Here is a 22,244-nt window from a genome sequence, read left to right as displayed (position 1 = left end):
TCAATCAATCAATCAATCAATCAATCAATCAATCAATCAGTTCAATCAGTTTAGTACAATCATTAAATTCATTGTACTAAATATATTTTTAATTAACACATTTTAAGGACAAAACCGTAATATTTAGCTGTTTATCAATTACAAAATGTAACATTCTTTAACAATCTAAAGTCCAAGTAATCTCATTCAATTTTCAAAATTTTTATAAATATGTTGAGTTGACTGTATTCATCAAGCTCAACCTTTAACCCTGTAACCGTAGTGAATATAATTTTATTAATAACATTTAGTTCCAAACTAGCATGACCTTTTAATTTTAGGGTAAATCTGCGATGCTGTTAATAATTCTGGTGTATTTGTTTTATTTTTTTATTTGATAATTCCTGTTTATTAAATCATGAAATCAAGGTTTAAAACTGTACCAGTGTTATTTTCTTATCATTTATATACCCTTATAGTATATATTTTAATATTTTCAGTTTTCTTCTTCAATTTTAGTATTTTTATGTGCTTTCTGCATTTTTTATTCGTTATTTTCACTTTAACTTGTTTTAGTTTTAGTAAATGTAGTACTTAACTTACAAAGTTTTTCATCAAATATTTCAGCTTTATTTCAATTACTCAAAACGATTTGAACAGTCTTAGTTACTGATAATAACACTGAACTGTACTTGTACAGTTACCAAATTTTGTTTACAAGGTTAATAAGGCGAACCTCAGTAAAAATGGACAGAGAATAAAAAAGCTAGTTTAACTGAAGTTGGCAATCAACAAATAAGCATCATTTAATTTTTTAGACTTGGAAGCCGAATCCGGAAAATGCGATCTTGATTCTGTAAATATGTTTGGGGACTTGTGAATACATGTTTGTATGTATCTGAAGGTCGGTACGGTCAGACATGTTCTGCTTTGTTCTTTGATCTGTGTTCCCATCCACCAATGAAAAAACACAGCAGCTCCACATATGCGCTACACACGAGTGTTCTCCATTTGAAGAGCTGCTTCGGTGGGATGAGATGCTGGTGCAAAGACCCCTCTCTCTCTCTTTCTCTCTCTCTCTCCTCGGATGCCTTTCATACTGATGCCTTTGAGCACTGCAGGTCTTTGCCGTGAACGTTCTCCGTGGGATGAGCACTGAAGCAATGCTTTGACAAAAGAGCACATGTCATTCCTAATGCTGTCAGACAGGTGTGTGCAGAACTGAGACTTCAAGGAAGAAGATTTCACTGGATAAATTCTTTACTGTTTTCAGATGACTTATTTAAGTGCACATTTACCCAACTGCGGGAAGTAAAAGAGATGAGGATAAAACGAATATGCAATAAGAAAAATAAACAAGAGATAAAATCGGAGCAGCACATATTTTTTCTTTTTTTACTAATAATTTACCTAAAATATATAGATATACCATATATTATATACACTGTTCAATGTTTGAGTCTAACAAGCAATACACTGTGTGGGTTTGTAGAGGAGTAAAATGGTGGCGTATGTGATCTAGGTGGGCTGTCATATTAGAGAAAGTGGGCAGGTGGGAATGCTGTGCTTGCACTAGTCAATATTTCAAAGCTTCAAGTAGATCTCTCTCTCTCTCTCTCTCTCTCATACACACACACACACACACACACACACACACACCTCGGCTCTGTTGGACTGTTTCACACACTGCCTCTGCATTCAAAGCCAGACACACTTACACACACATTACAATAACACCATTTCTCAATTTCCTCTCCCACTCGTCCACCCTTATATAATATGACTGACACATTGTTGCTCTATGTCACCACCTCTTCCCAGTCTGTTCTTTTTTTTCCCCCCTCAATGCATCAATCAGATCCCTCACGGAAGATCTAAACTTTTCATTAGTTTCGATGGCTGCTTGTCTCTGATTGCAATGTCAAGTTCCTGCTTCGCCTCTCATAACTGGATAAAGGGTCTCCTCATTTTCTCGCTCCATTTAAATAAATCTGAAAGGATTTTTCTTTCTGAGACTCTTCACAATGCTGGCATGCTGTCAAAGGCTCTTCTCAAAACCTAGTGAGCAGCCTTGCTGTCTATGGCCTATATAAAACACATCCTTACTGAAACCTAAAGGGACAGTTCATTCAAAAATGAAAATGTTGTCATCATTTACTCACCCTTAAGTTGTTTCAAACCTGTATGCATTTCTTTATTCTGCTGAACACAAAATAATATATTTTGAAAAATGTGGATAACCAAAGTTGATGGACCCCATTGACTTCCATAGTATTTTTTTACTCCAAATACCATGGAAGTCAATGGGGTCCATCAACTGTTTGGTTACCCATATTTTTGGGTGAACTATCCCTTTAAATGATTTGGAGTGGCACAAAGTCAAATAGCACACAGTGAGAGACTCGACTTGCAACTGACTTCTATAGTAGGTTTCTATGCTACAGTAAATGTTTTTAAACAATACTGAATTAATTCGATTTTAAAATATCAAACATTTATTGCTTTGTCCAACATTTGTCCTGCTTTCTCAGTGAATTCTGAGATTGTCTTCTACATGAAGGATAAATCAGAGCTCAACAGTAAGGTTTTTTTCTGCTGTCCAGGTCAGGTCAGTAGTTCAGATTTTTACTTGCCCTGCTAATGCTTTCACTGGCCCAAACACAAAAAATTACAGTTACTATAACATCTTTATAATAAATATAATATAATTATACAGGAAATGCTAAGACAACCATAAATTCAAATACAATTTACTGGAAAATAATGATATACCCTACTATTCAAACGTTTGGGGTCAGTTTTTTTAAAGAAATAATACTTTTATTCAGCAAGGATGCATTAAATTGATCAGAAGCGACAATACAGATTTTTGTATTGTTACAAAAAAATAGATTTCAAATAAATGCTGTTCTTTTTAACTTTCTATTCATCAAAGCACCCTGAAAAAAAAAATGCTTTCCATAAAAATATTAAGCAGCACAACTGTTTTTAACATTGATAATAATAAAAATATTTCTTGAGCAGTAAGAATGATTCAGCATATCTGAATGATTTCTGAAAAATCATGTGACACTGAAGACTGAAAATTCAGCTTTACCAATGATATTTCACAATATTAGAGTTTTTACTGTATCTTTGATCAAATAAATGCAGGCTTAGTGAGCATAAGAGACTTCTTTGAAAAATATATTTTTTTAAATATGACAGCACATTTTTTTAATGGTACGGGACAGTGAGGAATCCTTATTGTTGAGCCGTGATGCACGCGTTGCTGCCTTCAAATTTGGCCAAAACAAGCTCTTCTCTTCACATCAGAAGTGCCAGCTGTCTTAAAATGCTGTCTACGTAGGCAGCTCACTAGGTATTTGAACAGAGCAGCAATCTCTGAGGACTCCAGCATTTCTGTCCTAATGACTGATTGCCATGGTTCAGCAATTACTGCATGACGCAAAAGAAAACAGCACAAACAATAATAAAATATTAAAATCGGCTGACTAGTTAAAAAAAGGCAGATGACAGATGTTTCAGCAGTTCTGCTCACAGCAAACTGTAATGAGAAGCACTTTTGTTCAAATTTCTAGTTAGTCACTATTTACTAGAATCAGTAGTTATGTCCACCTCATAAACTTTACACATATATTTTAAACACATTTTATCCATTTGCACATATTTCTTATAAAATAGCTATGACTTTTAAAAAAACGACAATGATTTCCATGACACGTTCGCGCAGACTCTCACACCAGGACATGGCGTCATATCGTGTATCAAAAACACTACACAGATCCAAGCCTAATGAAGAGTCTCTTGCCATATTGCGGTCAGGTGACCAAATCTCACTATATTAGAAGCTCAGGGAATAAGCCAACTGAAAAGATGGTCCAATCATCTAAAACAAACCGTCCAGAACCGACTGAACTTTTGCTCTATTCTGGCATTTGCAGCGGGAAAGGTCAACATGGGGTTGGTCCACACAGAATGGCCTTTCAAACAGTGACTGGTTTCAAAACATCACAGAAGAGGATGAGCTGAAGTGTATGAAACGTAACAGGATTCTGGGGGTTAATCATGGCAAGACATGTCGCGGTATGTCCCAGTGCTTTTTATACAATTTCCGCAGTCAGCATCATGGGACTCGTACGGTCCTATAGAGCCACGTTGAACTCTGTGATCAAGAAGTCAATGTAGTCCTTCTCTTTGGTTTTAAAGGCCTCCGCTATGAGACGTGCAGCTTCCCGATGTTCCTTTCCTCTGAGAGACACTCCGTTCACCTCTAGGATTACCTGACCCACCTTTAGCTGTCCACAGTTATGAGCCGAACCACCTCTCTGTGGGAAAGAGAATGAGAGATAGTTTGAGAAACTTTCATTTAACACAATGTGACAGACTGGCAGAGTTCACAGAAGCAAAAGTCGGTTGTCGGTCGGTCAGTCTATTTTAGCTCTAAATACGGTTACAGTCACACACAGTTTGGTGTGGCTGGTAGTTAGATTAGATTTGGCACTGAAGAGAAAGTAAAAAATGGATTTCAACTGGGAAATCACAGAAGGATGTAATCAGCGGAGTTGAAAATTAAACTATTATATCAATTCATCACTGAGTGATCCCAGGTGGACAACTGATTGATAATTTGCTGAAAACCCAGTTTTAAACATTAAAGAGATTTGGGACATTGTTCGACTCTGAAATTAACTTGCTCATCTATAAGTAAACATTAGGGGGTACTGATGGTCCCATACTGTAAATTCAGAGGTAGCTATCGCTGCTCTCTGGACACTTCAATCTGGTCAAGAACTATCTAAGAAAACACTGCACAACCACAAATAACTTATTGTGACTTTTAAAGGGATCAGTGTTGTTATTGTTAACTAAAACTATAAAAAATTAAGCATTTCACCATTTCACTTGATACAACTATTGTCAGAAGTTTGGTTTAACTTGAGGGAATTATGACAGAAATATATTAGTATTGTACAGTAGAATGTACTTTTTTAAAGTAATAATAATATTAATAGTTTATTAAATCATGATTTTTTTTAGGGAAAACTATCACGCAATTTTAGTTTTAATTTAAACTGAACTTCTATTGAGCAGAGCTTTGTTTGCCAAAAAAATGTAAAAGTACAGTTAAAGGTAAATTACAAGTATAAAAAATAATACCTAAATAGGAACATAGTAGTATACTTAAAGTGCAATATATATATATAGTAAACTATAAGTACTAGTAGTTTAATGAGAGCACACTTCAAAGTGTACCTACAAGTTCACTGTTGTAAACTATCTGTGTACTCAAAAGTTTACTATTGTTACACTTAATAAGTAGCCATGTCTATATTAAGTAGAACTTTACTTAAATACCCCCTGTAGTCAATAATTGTATCCCTTAAAACACATCTTTGATCACCAAAATGTGGGAAAAAAAATGTGAAAAAAAAATCTTCATGCCTTAGAATAGCCTAAATGAAACTCTACACCCTTGCTTCATTTCGTATATGCAGATCTATGAATATGCTAATTAGCCCCGCCTCCACCCCCGCCAGCTCACAGATTCACTCGGTCAACTTACTGAGATAAACGCTGCACAATGGTATCGCTCTTTACAGCGTCGATCACATAACGGTGATTAATATGATCAGCCTTTTGCTTGACTATGTTATCAAACAGCTAATTAATGTGTTGCTAATGTTACGCAAACTATGTTCCCGTTCGCCATCTCAGTCTGCCTTCTAACAATCATCAGAAACACTTTGAACAACTCAGAACGTTAGTGGAGAAAGGCATGTAGTTCATTATAACAGCGTAATATACATCATAGACCTGCCATATTGCTTAATTTACCAGATTTTTCATATCAACAGAAAAATATACCGGGATAACGAGAGAGAGACTCCCCTGCTAGTTCGGTGTTAAAGATAATATGCTAAAGCCTGGCGGTACGTAGACGTGATTGGTTACAAGGTAGTTTGTGATCTAAGAAACACCAGAGATTTCAAACCGCGTTTTTGAGACCGTCTTTGGTTCACTGCAGTTTTAAAGAGAAAATACTTAGCAATGGTGTTGACTTATGAATTTGCACATGGTTTGTCTGAAAGCACATTAAAAACAGCACATAAACATATAAACAACATTAAAAGCTTGATTTTCACCAAAGGGGGACTTTAATAAAATGAACTTGAGGGTCAGAGCATGACATCACGTATGCAACAGGAAGTAGTAAACTAATGGAGGCTAAAATGTCAGCCACTTAGATCTCACCAGCTTCTTCGTCTTCTTTCATTCAATGCCTGATATTGATCGGAACAAAAGAGCACCACATTATCTAATCCACGGCTGCTTTTGTTGTTGGATTTTCATTATGACGCTGATGAACCGCCTGGTGCCGGGGAATTAAAACCCATTCATTTCTCTTATATTCCTTTTTCTGCTCAGTCTCTCCTGTTCCCCTGCCCCTGCTCTTCGTATCTCAATCTTTTATTAAGAAGATGCTGATTTGTTGCTAAATCAAAGGCAATCAGTTGCACTGTTATTTCAGCCGTCCCCTCCTTAGAACGCACTTCATTTCCTCTCCAGCACAGGTGGACACAGAAACACAGAGAGCCTTTCACATATCATCAACTCGGTCTACAAATTGCACACCTAACTGCACGCATTCCCACAAGCCTGTTCAACAGAGTGCTCGAGATTTTTAGTAAAACAAAACACAGAATCAGGAAAAATCTGCAGCCACAATGGCATCAAACATTAACACCAACTTCCTGCTCTACACTGGCCCACAACTGGAGGTCCATGTACTGCTGTGCTTCTGTGCTCATTATTTAATTCACTCATAGACCTTTATATGACTGACGGCAGTAAACTCATGATTGGGACTCATTTTGTTTCTGTCATAGTCTCAGGCTCCGTACAGGCTTCAGACCTGAGGGTTTTGAAATTGTACAATCAACTGTAAAACCTGGCAGCCGCCCAATATGAAGAACCACAGGGTACTATTGTGATTCATCAGATTCAGTATTGAAAATGTGTGGCGCTTACACATACAAAAACCATTGCCATGTTGCTAGGATGTTTGGCAAGGTGCTATCCTGTTGCTAAGTGACATTTAAATTGCTATGTGGTTGCTAGGGTTTTCTGGGTGGTTGTTTGCTAACCCCAGTAAGAAATGCCCACCAACAAGTTTCTATGATATTCTGGTCCCTAGATATCCTTGCTCCCATTTTACCATTCAGGTGACAATGAAACAAAAAATTATTGGACATACAGTACAGGCCAAAAGTTTGGAAACATTACTATTTTTAATGTTTTTGAAAGAAGTTTCTTCTGCTCATCAAGCCTGCATTTATTTGATCAAAAATACAGAAAAATAAATATAATATTGTGATATATTATTACAATTTAAAATAATTGGTTTTCAATTTATTATACTTTAAATTATCATTTATTTCTGTGATGCAAAGCTGAATTTTCAGGATCATTCCAGTAGTCTTCAGTGTCACATGTGATATCCAGTCTATCACATGATCCTTTAGAAATCATTCTAATATTCTGATTTATTATGAGTGTTGGAAACAGTTCTGCTGCCTAATATATTTGATGAATAAAAGGTTAAAAAGAACTGCATTTATTCAAAATAAAAAAATATTTTCTAATAATATAAATCTTCTTTACTATCACTTTTTATCAATTTAACACATCCTTGCTGAATAAAAGTATTGATTTATTTCAAAAAAAGAAAGAAAAAAAATTACTGACCCCAAATTACTGACCAGTAGTGTATATTGTTGTTACAAAAGATTTCAATTTTTAAAACATTTGCCTTTTTAATTTTTTTTTATTAAACGGGCCGGTCTGAGTATTTCACAATCTGCTCAGTTACTGGGATTTTCACGCACAACCATTTCTAGGGTTTACAAATAATGGTGTGAAAAGGGAAAAACATCCAGTATGCGGCAGTCCTGTGGGCGAAATTGCCTTGTTGATGCTAGAGGTCAGAGGAGAATGGGCCGACTGATTCAAGCTGATAGAAGAGCAACTTTGACTGAAATAATCACTCGTTACAACCGAGGTATGCAGCAAAGCATTTGTGAAGCCACAACACGCACAACCTTGAGGCGGATGGGCTACAACAGCAGAAGACCACACCGGGTACCACTCATCTCCACTACAAATAGGAAAAAGAGGCTACAATTTGCACAAGCTCACTGAAATTGGACAGTTGAAGACTGGAAAAATGTTGCCTGGTCTGATGAGTCTCGATTTCTGTTGAGACATTCAGATGGTAGAGTCAGAATTTGGCGTAAACAGAATGAGAACATGGATCCATCATGCCTTGTTACCACTGTGCAGGCTGTTGGTTGTGGTGTAATGGTGTGGGGGATGTTTTCTTGGCACACTTTAGGCCCCTTAGTGCCAATTGGGCATCGTTTAAATGCCACGGCCCTACCTGAGCATTGTTTCTGACCATGTCCATCCCTTTATGACCACCATGTACCCATCCTCTGATGGCTACTTCCAGCAGGATAATGCACCATGTCAAAAAGCTCGAATCATTTCAAATTGGTTTCTTGAACATGACAATGATGGTGCGTTCAAGTCCTCCTGGGATGTTCGTACATACGAGGTGGGAAGTCGTGCTTATAACGGCATGTGCGTTCAAGTCAATTTCGTCGGAGCAAAATGGCGGAGTACTTTCTCTTAATTAATTACACAAAAATACAGTAAGATTCTTAAACTCTTGTACTAGAAAATGAAGAACAAAGAAATGTGCATCAGGTGTACTTTGTATTTTTACGTTTTTAATTAATTTATGAAGCCACTGCCAGCTCATCGTTACATGTTGCATTGTTATATTATAATACTATCATATTCTGTGTTGGCGATTAGCTAACTGCTCTGTAAATAGAAAAGCCTGACAATATCACAGCTAAATACCTTTACGTATTGTGTATTCCGCCATGTTAATCACTGACACGCCCCCAACTCGTACAGATCGGGGCTTAAAGAAAATCCCGAGCTCCCCACTGGTATTTACGACATTGTGGTGGCGTTCATGTGCGTTCAACTCGTAAATACGATCTATACGAGATGACTTGAACGCACCATGAGTTCACTGTACTAAAATGGCCCCCAAAGTCACCAGATCTCAACCCAATAGAGCATCTTTGGGATGTGGTGGAACGGGAGCTTCGTGCCCTGGATGTGCATCCCACAAATCTCCATCAACTGCAAGATGCTATCCTATCAATATGGGCCAACATTTCTAAAGAATGCTTTCAGCACCTTGTTGAATCAATGCCACGTAAGGGGGTCAAACACAGTATTAGTATGGTGTTCCTAATAATCCTTTAGGTGAGTGTATCTCTCCTCATGCTTCACAATTTGAGGTGTCGTTCATGTTTGTAGCACAAACGGTGCGAGATTAGTTAAGTATAATACTTAAAAGTACATCCAGCAATTTTAGAAGTTCTAAACAAATGCATATAAAAGATCATGTTCACTCACATATGAGTAACCTAATTAAAGCAGTTTTATTTCACATGCAGTGGGCCTTCTCATGGGAGCTACCATGTTAAGATCACATGACCAGCTGAATATTACCTACTTTAACCCCGTAACCTCTTCTATCATTGGACACTTTAGCTCATGGAATAAACTGAACATAGCTGAACAAAAAAGTGAATTTCTTCAATGCCACCGGTATCATCTGTACATTTCTGCACAATGCTGCATCCATGTCATTAGGTGTCAGTATAAATCCAAGACGAAGCAAAAAGAATAAACAAAAAAGAGAGATTTTATATATTTAACAAGTATAACCTCATATTACATTCACATTTATGAACATTAAAACGCCTGAGATAAAAACAATCAACATGAGCCCGTTCACATTCACAGCTCTGTATGTGTGTATTTGCGGTTCTCTCTGCTGTCAGAGGTGAGGGGGCTCATGATCTTATCGACCCCAAAATTATATTATTTCATATAATATAACCCTGTATATAATAGAACACTGTAAGGGCCACTCACTTGTATGGTAACGATGCGTGGGAGGGGCTGCCGTGTGTTTGCCCCGCCTTCTATTGCAATGCCCAGAGTGCTGGCACTTTTTGCCACCCTCACTAGAGAGGAGGTCGGCTCCAACAGACCCGGCTGCAAGGTAGATTTAGAGACAGATTAGAGACAGGACGGGAAAGATGAGGAGAGAGCGAGAGACAGGAAAGTAGCAGATCAAAGAGAGGGAGAGAGAATGAAAGAGAACAGATATAGGAAGACACATTTGGCTTTGATGATAGACATTGCTTTGTGTCTGACAGCCTAAAATAAGGCCACAGGAAGTGGCTTGTGCCCAACCGCACTGTCCTCAGATGGCACTATTCGTTCGATCCACGAGAACAACAACACAGCTCATGCGTATAAGAAAAGCCGAGAAGCATATAGCTAAAGGACGGCCAGAAGGAAGACGGACGCGTCTTGACTCAGCACATTGAGATTGGTTTTTCAGAGAGCTGTTGGATCAGTGATATGAGATGAGATGAAGTGGACGAGTCAACAAATAAAGAACAGAAAAAACGAAAGAAAATATATGTACCAAAAGAAGAAAAGTGAAAATTAATTGGTAAAAGTCAAGCACGCTCAGTCACAGGGAGAGGGAGGAGACAGATTTACGTGACTGCACTCTTCTGTCAACACTCTTTCACTCTCATTCACACTTTTAATACCATCCCTCTGTCACTGTCATTAACTCTCACACACCCATCTCTCTTGCTCTCTCTCTCTCTCTCGGTCTCACCGGTTTGGCAGATGTTTCTCCTCCACCGTGCCCATCCCGTGGGGCTCTGGTCCGGGCGGGACGTGGGCTGCTATCCTTACTTAGACGTCCAGATTCAGCAATATCCACACCGCTGTCCTCGCTGAGGGTCTGTCCGCTGTCTGAGAACTGGGACAACGTCCCTCCTGAAAGAAGACAATAAGCAAGTTTAGATGCAGTTAGAATCGAGCTAGCAGGTTTTTGTGTAGTCGAGCTGCAGTCTCCATCTGTTTGTCCAAAAATGCATGACAACACGTAATGGAATATATATATACGCATTGTGCATCACCTCTGCCTTTCGGAGCATGTGCGCAGCGTCAAGGCCCGATTAACTTGTACATGCTGGATGAAGCTGAGCTACAATCACATTATCTAGGTCTGTTAGTCCAACATTGGAAAAAACAGATTTATGTATGAATACACTACACTTTTGCACAGCCTGTTTTGCAGTCTGGACTGGAGGTGTTGGATTTGAGTTGACAGATTTCACAGAAAATGATTAGTATATGATGGGCACAGACTCAGGTTTTTAGCTTCAGGCTATGATTCCATCCAGTTGGAGGATATCAAACATGTTTTATATTTTGAGCTGATTTTAAAACACCTATGCAGCATCCAGAATCGCATACTGTCTGAGTAGGACTACTTGTTAAAACAGTGTGTTATATATAGTATGAATGTGTGTAGTATAAATGAAATTCAGACGTATACATCCGCCATGTTGTCACTGTCATGTGACCTGCCAGCATCAGTTGCATCGCTTCACTTCTTTTCATAAATCCTCTCCCGTGGCCTCATGGAATAGTAAAGTGTCCATCGAATATGCACTTCAGAATTTCAGTGGACAGGTCATCCGGGGACTTTTTGCCTAGTGTTTTTCAAATAATATTACTGCATCCCAATTCGCCTGTTTATACTATGCCCTAAAAGTATACAATTATAAAAGTACTGTTTTTGTGAAGAAAAAGAAAATACTTTTTGAGTGTATAGCAGCTTTGGGACATACCACTTCGTCATAATTGCGTCTTTAATGGACAACTCTGACGCTTAGTTACGCGTATTCTGTCACCATTTAAACTACCCATCTTTGTCACAGTAAAATCCTCCACATTCAATTTAATTTAATTTCCTACAGTTTAGGACAGAAATGTAGTAGCACGTTAATCTGCCAGTCGTGGGTCTTTCATGCGGAGACTCTCCTCATGTGTTTGCAATTTGCATAATGATGCATTTAAAAGTTAATGACCAAACGTATCTTTATCAAAGTTTACAATGCTGTTGCAGATGAAATATAATGTGGAATTGTGGATAACACTGAAAAAATATATTTTCGCCAGGTTAGATACTGATTATTAATCACTCAAACCCCTTTATCTAAACCTCTTTACTTGACCATCAAACTAGTTTTGTTTAAAGTTTAAACCCTGTGGTGAAAATCAAGCTTTTAATGTTGTTTATGTGTATGTGGTGTTTTTAATATGCTTTCAGACAAACCATGTGCAAATTCATAAGTCAACACCATTCCTGAGTATTTTCTCCTCAAAACTGCAGTGAACCAAAGACAGTCTCAAAAACGCATGTTGCTGGTGTTTCCGACGTCACAAACTACCCTGTAGCCAATCACGTCAATGTGTGGGCGGGCTTTAGCGTTTAACTGCTGTGAAGCAGGGGAGCCATAACGGTATATTTTTTTTATATGAAAAATCGTGTACATTCAGCAATATAGCAGGTTAATCATGTATATGATGTACGTATATTATGATGTTATGTCATTATGAACTATATGCCTTTCTCCACTGATGATCTAGAATGTTCAAAGCGTCTCTAAGGATGCTGATTTTTAGAAGGCAGATTGAGATGGCGAACGGGAACATGGTTTATGTAACATTAGCAACACATTGATAGCTATTTGATAACGTAGTCAAGCAAAACCCTAATCATATTAATAACTACCGTTATATTTAACTGCTTCAACTGATTTAACGCACATCAACTGACCACAGGGGTTCCTCAGGGTTCAGTTCTTGGACCCCTCCTCTTCTCCATCTACACCACATCACTGGGACACATCATACAGGCACATGGTTTCTCTTACCATTGCTATGCTGATGACACTCAGCTCTTCCTCTCATTTCAACCAGATGATCCCACAGTAGCTGCACGGATCTCAAGCTGCCTGGCGGACATCTCGGCATGGATGAACGAACATCACCTGCAGCTCAACCTGGCAAAGACTGAGCTTCTCTGCCTCCCTGCCAATCCGTCTCTACAGCACAACTTCACTATCCAGCTAGAAACATCATCAATCACCCCATCAAGGTTGATCAGAAATCTTGGAATAATATTTGATGACCAGCTGACCTTCACAGACCACATTTCAAAGACAGCTCGATCATGCAGGTTTGCACTGCACAACTGAGCATGCAACACAACTTCTCGTCCAGGCCCTGGTCATATCTAGGCTTGATTACTGAAATGCTCTTCTGGCTGGACTTCCATCATGTGCAACTAAACCTCTACAAAAAAAATCTGAAAGCTGCAGCTCGTCTTGTCTTCAACGAGCCAAAAAGGGCCCACGTCACTCCTCTATTCAGCTCTCTGCACTGGCTACCACTCGCATCAAGTTCAAGGCATTGACGCTTGCTAACAGATCTACCACTGGGTCAGCTCCCTCCTACTTTCACTCGCTCCGACGAGTCTACATCCCTACCAGAAGCCTACGATCGGTCAACGAGCGACGGCTCGTGGTTCCATCACAGAGAGCCACAAAAATCACTTTCCAGAACATTCTCATTCACGGTTCCATGCTGGTGGAATGATCTCCCCACCCTCATCCGGAATGCAGAGTCCCTGACAACATTCAAAAGACAACTGAAAACTCATCTCTTCCGTGAGCTCTTAACCTCATAAAAAAAATTAAAAAAAACCTTATCAGGCTTATGCTACTCTGAACAATGCCTAAACTTTGTATTTTGAGCACTTCTTGCATTGCTTTTGCCTCTTTTGCTTCGCCTAGCAACGAAGCACATGATTCTGCATTAGTTTGCTGTGTTAGGGAAACTCCACTTTGTAAACTCCATTTCTAAAGTCAGCAAGTGGAAGATGTAAGATAGTGTAGTCTGTTCAAATTTTAAAAGTGTAGTGTATTCCAGCCATTATATGATTTCAGTTGGACTAAAGTGCTTTACATGACATTTTAAAAATATATTTTTTTGCTTTGGTTAGACTGAAATTGAACTTTTAAAGTGCATGTAAAGACAGATAATTCATAAGTTAATAAATGCATAAACTTAAAGAATCTGCAAAATGTTAAGAATATTAACAATCATAAAAAAAAACATTTTTTAAGAACCAAGTGTATGTAAACTTTTAAATAGGGTCGTTTTTATAAATGCAGCTAATATTTTGTATTGTGGACAATGCAAATCTGTTATGTGAAAGAGCTTAAGCAAGGGTCACATTAGACTCTATGGACACTGCAACGGTCATAATACTACAAAACATTATGCTATCTTTTTTTAAAAACATAATTAAACATAATGGGCCCTATTTTAACGATCTGAAACGCAAGTATCAAACGCGAAACGCAAGTAACTTTGTGGGCGGATCTCGGGCGCTGTTGCTATGATACTGGCGAGATAAATGACTCTTGCGCCCGATGCAAATCTTAAATGGGTTGGTCTGAAGTAGCTACATTACTCATAGGTGTGGTTTGGGCGTAACGTGAAATAAACCAACCAGAGTGTCATCTCACATTCCCTTTAAGAGCAGGCACGCTTGTTCCATGCTATTATAACGGAATTGTTTTCTGGAACTGCAAAATAGCACCAGGGAACATTTGCGCCAGAACACGCCTCCTCTTTTCGCTGAACCGCCCCCGGGAGCGCAAATTCATTCACTAATTTACCGACGTGCGTCTGTCGAGGGAAAAGTCCGCTGTGCGTCGGGTGCAAAATAGGAATGAAACATGCGTCGGTGTACAAAGTCAATTGCGCTGGGTGCAAGATAGGGCCCATAACATTCAAAACAAAAATATGCAATCTACTCCACTTTACTGCAATCCTGCAGCAATTGTGTTTCCTCTCTCGCAATTGTAATGCGTATGAATGAAAGTCAATGGAAGTGCAGTGTGATTGCTCCCTTATTCAGGACAGCACAACATAAAAAACAAGCAGGTTTTTTTTTACAATCCCTCTTATTTTGTGAAATTTAACATCGCAGATTCTGCAAGGTGTATTTACATTTATGACCGCAACTGTAATAGTTCTCCAAAAAATCAATGTGGTTCCCAAACCATGTGGTTATTTTATACATGTAAAACATAAGGAAAGTGATTAAATTATTGAATTTTGATACCTGGTTGACAGAAGTGTAAAGTCCAGGGGTCAGAAAGTAAAAGTCCTGCCATATGTTTATTCCATCAATGAACTCAGCCAGCTGATTTCACTAATTAGTTCTATCCCCTGGCTGAAAAACTGTGCTAATTAGCAAATCCAGGTGATTGGAACAAAATACAGAGGAGGACTTTTACTTTCTGAACCTGGGCTTTACACCTCTGCTGGCTGAACTGTTTCCTTTAACATTGTCGATAATGACTTTTTAGCCATAAAATGAGTGAAAATAACCAAATTGAATAGAAATCAGCAGCTGGTTAATGACATATTAAATATTCGCAGCTGTCCCACAATGCATCAAATCTGTGCAGTCTCACCTCGTGCCTGTGGCAGCGGCCGCACCTCGTTCACATCAGGTTCTGCGTTGGGCCTGTGCACCTCCACCATGACAAAATGCTGATTGGATGCTGGGGACGAAGGGGCGGGCTTATCTGGGCAGGGGGGCGGAGGAGGAGGCGGCCCAGGCGGTGCAGGTACATTAGGGGCGGGTGGAGGATTCGGAGACGAGGCCTGGACAGCAGGCTTCCCCTTACTAGGAGACTGGACCCGAGGGAACGGTCCGATAGGGTGCTGGCTCATGATCTTGAGGGTGTCAGGAGGAGATGTGCGAGGTTTGGGAGTTTTTGGGTGTTTGGGTTCTTTGGTATGGGAACGAGAAGGGGCGGTGAAGTACAAGCCCGATTGGGAGGAGCTGGAAGAGTGACGTTTACTAAGTGTGGATTTTCGACTGGGACGGTGCTGAAGCCCTGGGGGAGGAGGAGGTTTAAAGGAAGGAGGGGAATCTGAGGTGGAATGAACCTCATCCTAGGATGAAAGAGGAGAGCGTTAGTGATGGCATATTTCAGGTTATATTTCAAAGGAGATCAAGAAAACATTCCGCATTCAATAACAGTCATCGCAACTTACAATGCATCATATTCACATACTTCATACACACACATACGACAATTACGCACAAGTCATCGATTTGAGGACAAGAACAATTGGTTCATTCAGACCAAGAGGCAAAGCAAGAAACAAAACAAAAAAAGAAAAGAAAATGAACAAACTAAGGCTGAAGAGGGTGAGCAGAAGCCAGATGAATGAGGTGTCAGTGCCATCAGAAAGTAATCAAACCAAGATGTGAGTCGTCTGTGTTGGGGTTTTTATCTAGGCCTGAACATTCTTTGGAAATGTTACTTTCACACGCTTCTGACTTGTTGGCGTCTGCGCCTGATAGAGCTGTGCTGGTGCTTCATCAGTTTATCAACAGCAAACTCTCTGAGAAAGACCCTAATCTTCCTCAGCCATCTCTCTCACAACGAGCAGCCATCAGCGACTGTGTCATCATCTCCTCTATTTCTCACCTTCACTCTTTCCTTCAAACAACCATCAACTGTCTGAGTAGCCAAGCCTTTAGAACCGTTTGAGATAGGGCTGGGCGGCATGACAGTATAAAATGTGTCAACCGGTAGAGATTTTGTGGCACTGTAGATGTGCAGGACTGCTTAATGTACATTCTCTTCACAGTGACAACAAACATGGAGTAATGTGAAAATAAGGATTAGGACTGAAGGATTAATCATTCTGGTGCATGCAAAGCACAGTTTAGCTAGTTGAATTTATATAGTCATGGTCAGAATTATTGGCACCCTTGGTAAATATGAACAAAGAAGCCTATGAAAATATAAAAAAATATAAAAGACAATCATTTTGACCTTTTATTTAAAAGATGTTGATACACTCTCCTCTTCAGTTTTCAATAGGGTTCAGGTCAGGGGACTGGGATGGTCACGGCAGAACTGGTGTTTGTTTTTGGATGAGAGCAGATTATTTTTTGTGAAACCCTCCCATTCTTTTTTTTTTTTTTTTGGCTTCCTGATCCCGAAGCCTTAACTAATTTCTGCAATTCTCCATCTGTGATCCTTGAACAGTCTTTGGCCACTATTCTCCTCACCATGCATTAAGACAATTCTGTCAGGACCACAATCGTCAAATGCGATTGACAATTAGCATCCAGTTAGGATTGGCGGTATGGTTCTGTTCTGGGCAAGAACTCCCTGCGCATCCATGCAGCCGAGCATGGATAAGAGCAGGGAGAGCAGCAATAACCCCCCTTAGGGTAAACAGAACAGAACCAACATGAATGTAATTGCAGATATCATTAATTCAATATTTTAATGTACAACATAATCAAGACTTTAGTCTGATTCAAAGGGGAATCAGAACGCCAAATCCTGACTGACGAGAGGAGGAGCTGGGGATGGAGGATGCTGTCATAGGCGTCGTATTCCTATAGGTAGACGTGGATCAGCTGAGAGTCAGTTGATGCGAGCTTGACTAGCGTGACCTGCCAGAACTGACGCTACCCTTGATTATAGACACGTGTCCTATTTTCTTACAGCTACTTTCTTTTTTATGAAGCTCAACAATCTTTTGCTGCACATCAGAACTGTATTCTTTGGTTTTACACATTGTGATGGATGATTAAGGGAAATTTGGTTTTTGTGTTAAACTCATATTTATACATTCATAAATATTTACTTCGTCAGTGCAAAAACTTGTAAATATGAAGGGGAATAAACTTCAGATATATTTCACTCATAATAATTAGTATTATGTCCAATGGGCCAATGTGTATTAGAGAAAAACATTTATTTCATAATGTGATTTCCGCTCCACATTGATTAGTTTTACTTCAATGGAAGGTTAGATTTTTGTTATTTTTTCTTTATGAAAGAACAAAAGGATAAACAATGCAGATTTATTTTCACAGCCTTCTTTGATCATATTTGCCAAGGGTGCCAAAAATTCTGACCACAACGGTAGGTATTACAGTATAGACACATGCAAAATTACTTGAATTACTCTACCGTGACATAACATTGGTCATACCACCCACCCCTACAGTATGTTGACAGTTTCATTCAAAAGCCATCATCACACTAGTCAGAATCTGCCCATGGTAATTTTCAAGGTGTTCAGTGCCAGTTCTCGCAATATCATCCATTGCACACCTATAACACTCTCCTTTTTCTCTGTTCTCCCTCTTTTATCTTTCCTGTTCTCCTCAAACTGAAGGGCTTACCAGAGAGATGTCTGGCAGGGCATTGCTACGCTCGAGAGACTGTTCCCCGTTGTTCTCTGCCACACCGTCGTTCTGGGAGAGAGAAAAACAAAAGAGAGAAAAACGAGAACAAGAGACTATAAACAAATGAAAAACACAGCTGTGTGTTTATCCCCTAAACAAATGTTCGATTCAAATTGCATTTTGTTGAGGGCCCATTTCACAGAGCGGCATCAAAACAATTGCATTTACAGTCCTACATTTCAATCTCACATCCAGCCTCATTTTCAGTCCAACACTCGTGTCTCACAAACAAACACGTATCGCACAGAGAGCAAGAAAAGCCCTGATTTAGCATGTGCGTGTGCTCAGTTGCAATAAGAGAGAGGTGATTTCATGACTTCGGCAGTTCAGTACATTCAGACATGTGATTCACCTCATTAAAACTCCCCTCGACCAAAACAAAAGCCTCATCAATTCACTTTATTTACTTGCACACCACTTACAAGGCTAATTTGTTTGCTACTTGATCAGCTTTGTATGTTTTGGTTGTCATTCTTGCAGTGTTTGTGCTTTTTTTTGCTGTGTATTTGTATATTTCATAATTCACATACAGTATAACACCTCTGTATTTAACATTTGAAAACGGTTGAAACTATTTGTAAAAAAGATATTAGAAATAATGGACCAGAATTATTTTCACATTTATAGGCCGTGTATTGTGAAATAATAGCAAGACACGTCTTACTATTGAGTTGTCTTCATGAGCTGCACGGAAAAAAAATCAACATACAATGCGAACAAATGACTCTTGTTATGAGTCGGTAGAACAAAAAAGTTAAGGCCAATTCACACAAAACATGTTTTTCCATTTCACTGCGCAACTTTTCCATAGTTTTTCAATGTTAACATGCGATAGACGGACATGCTTGACCTTTGTGCTTGCGTCTCACGTATGACCCGGCATTCTAAAAATGCAGAACTCAAGTTAGAAGAAGTTCAACCTTACATTATTTTCGTTACACTTGCGTCTTGCCTTTTTAATAGTGGTCGACCGATATATCGGCAAGGCCGATATTTGGCATTTTTTAAATATCGTCATTGGCCGACTCGTTTTTCTGTTTGGCTATTGTGTCAGAAGCTGAACTTTTGAGCACACAACGCCTCCATTCTCCATCTTATTAGTTCATGGTCTCTGTTTAACAGTCCTATCTAATACGTTATTATATAGAACTGTTAAACAAAGAAAATAAACAGCATACAAAAAAAGTACTATAGCATTTGATTTTATATTTATATTTAAATATTTTATATTTATATTTTAATACGCTTTTATATCATTTAAACAAATCTTTGAACATTTTATTTTCAGACGCTTGATTTCAAACTATGCTGCATTATATTCAGTTGCCCACTCTGTCATATTGATGTCATTTTTACTGTGTGATGTTTGTAAAATTAGTGTTACCAAATCTTTATTTTAAAAAATATGATTCCCAATGTGCACAAACTTACCAGATTACTGAGTGCCTTGGTTACAGTGTTTACTTCCTTTTGATTCATGTATTTTTTCAACAATTTCTTTATTTGTGAAAAATATTGTAATAAGATCTCAGAATCAAGAAGTTGAGTAGAAGTATAAGTCTGTTTATATAACAGATTTATTTTTAAATTCATTTTCAAATGATTCATATCTAATTGATTAAATATGAAGTAAAATAAATATAAATTATGAATATATCGGCTTTATATTGGGCACCCTGCTCTCTAAGATACCAGCATCGGCCATCAAAAAATCAATATCGGTCAACCACTAGATTTTACCGTCAAAAACATGTTCAGTGTGAACCGGCCGTTACCATTTTAAATCAGTCTGATGAATCCTTTAATGAAATTGATCCATTACAGGATTTACTGAATAAGCAACAAACTCATTTACTGAATATAAAATAATCAATTTCTAAATAAATAAATAAATAAAATAACTTAAAAATCCGCAACTTTTGAATGATATTTGAGTGACCTGTGCAACATTTAGCCAATGATATCAAACCACTTTTGACCCATATGACAAATCTGGCTGGACGCAGTCATTCATTTCTTCTTCAAACTAAAACAGACAGAAGAGCAGACTCAGAGAGCACAGACATTGTACTGTGCTGGCTCAGGTCCTTCACCTTCCCACAATCCCCTACTGTGCTCCACTAGAGCATAAATCAGGATGCTCTCTGCGAGACTTTTTTTTTTTTTTTTTTTGTCTGGGGGGGCTTATCTGCGGTGACAGCTCTGCATATGGCTGATGAGGTGCGGTACCAGGATGAGAGTCCCAGAGCGAACGTTTCGTCTGCGGTGCTCCGCAGGGCTGCAGTGTGGGCCGCCGCTGCTTCTTGTAATTACTGGAGCCAGAGCTGGCAAGCTTACAACAACACCGATCCACAGAGGAGGGCAACGAACAAAGCTTGCATACAAATATGTTCGCTCATTTCCAAAGTGCACACACACACACTCATACATACAGACAAATGACCCATGATGAAGAGGTACAAAGTCACAGCGGACACATTTTTGATTTGCAACATGCATGCACTTACTGTGTGTCTGATCACTGCAACCCACACATATACACACAGACAGACATCAGACGTGAGGGACTTTCAGAGGGATCAATCCATGCAGAGAATGAAGAATGTGCTTCCTGTATGTGTGCGTGAGTATTCAAAAGAAACCAAAGATAGATAAAGCAAACTCATTCTTTAATATGTGTGTGTGTTTGCAAAAGAGACAAACCCAACCCCAAAACGCACATACTATATACTATATGCATGTACGTTTGTGATCATGCATGTTTACATACCCTTACAAAATTTTACCATAGTAACCATATTTTCCACTAATATTTTATAGGTGTTAAAAAAGAAACTATAATTTGAGTGTCGCTGAATCAATTCTAGGGTGTTGTGGGTCGTTGCTAGGGAGTTAATAAGGTGGTCTGGTAGTATTCCTTTTTTTCTTCTTTTTTTTTTAATGCTTTTGTTAACAAGCTCACATATTTTTTGTGTTCCTATGTAGTTCTGTTTGGTTGGTTACTTGACAAAAATTATCCTCATCATAAGGCTCTATGATATTCTGGTCCCTAAAGATATTGTTCAAGTACCTCCCTCAATGTTAATAATATAAGTGAATTTTTCAACAATTTAATTACTTACGTTACGCTTTGAAATTTAATAGCACACTTCTCAGTATTCCGTATCATTCATATTTGCCGAACAAATGATGCAGGACAAACTGCGCTGAATATTACTACAGTACCTAGTTATGGGGTTACTAATGGTATTTTGTATGGTATTACAGTGGAAACGATGGTTACTATGGTACATTTTGTAAATTTAAGTGAGAGATTATTTAACCTACCTCCATCATATCTATCAGCCAGAGCAGTCTTTCCTGTTTTATTGAAAGGGATAGGGAATTGGGTGTTAAACTGTTCCTGCAATTTACACTGGGAGTCAGCAGGCTTAAAAATCCGTCACAAAACACTTCTCCATCTGTCACACCAGCACCCCTGAGACAAGTACAAATCTAAACAGCTGCACTTTCACAACGAGACGTAGATGAGTTGAGGTGAGACATGCCCAGACAGAGTGAGACAGGAGGACAGACAGGTTTCGAGCGATGGGCATAAAAGCCTCCATACGAAAGGACAAAAGCTGTTTCCCACAGCAACTTTAGAGCCCTTCATCTTGTATCCTTGTAATCTGCACACACCTTCTTTGTGCCCAAATTGCCCGGCAATTTTGTGAACAGTTTTTTATGTCTGTCACACACATACCCAGACACACACACACAAAAACAATGCCTTCCACTCATCCCACACAAATACAGATGCAGAGCCTTAAACACTTATTGATTATAGATTATAGATAGGCCTACACACACTGGGTCTTATTCAATAATAATTGCGGCACAAGTGTTCCTGCTTATGTGTGAAGAAAGTTGTTAATCTCATTGTAAATGTGAGTGC

At 38.7% G+C, this 22,244-nt stretch overlaps 1 protein-coding gene across 4 annotated transcripts in view; it reads right to left on the bottom strand.

Annotated features, from left to right (window-relative positions):
* Positions 1-26: 26 nt before the first annotated feature.
* whrna (whirlin a) overlaps positions 27-22,244 on the bottom strand; it is a 125,005-nt gene continuing 102,787 nt past the window's right edge. For 2 of the 4 annotated variants that reach the window (XM_082140226.1, XM_082140227.1), the window contains exons 9-13: positions 18,245-18,316; positions 15,495-15,981; positions 10,766-10,929; positions 10,003-10,125; positions 27-4,307 (exon numbers count right to left, since the gene is read on the bottom strand). In XM_082140226.1, the coding sequence (XP_081996352.1) occupies positions 4,125-4,307; positions 10,003-10,125; positions 10,766-10,929; positions 15,495-15,981; positions 18,245-18,316 (1,029 nt within the window). In that variant the 3' untranslated portion in view covers positions 27-4,124. Of the gene's footprint in view, positions 4,308-10,002; positions 10,126-10,765; positions 10,930-15,494; positions 15,982-18,244; positions 18,317-21,634; positions 21,668-22,244 lie in introns of all 4 variants that reach the window. The other 2 variants (XM_082140228.1, XM_082140229.1) reach the window with 2 other exon arrangements.

This window comes from Leuciscus leuciscus, assembly GCF_965113295.1.
Source record: "Leuciscus leuciscus genome assembly, chromosome: 16".
Taxonomy (NCBI): Eukaryota; Metazoa; Chordata; class Actinopteri; order Cypriniformes; family Leuciscidae; genus Leuciscus; species Leuciscus leuciscus.
The sequence above is the reverse complement of the archived record's forward strand: the minus strand, read 5'-3'. Positions and strand labels throughout refer to the sequence as shown.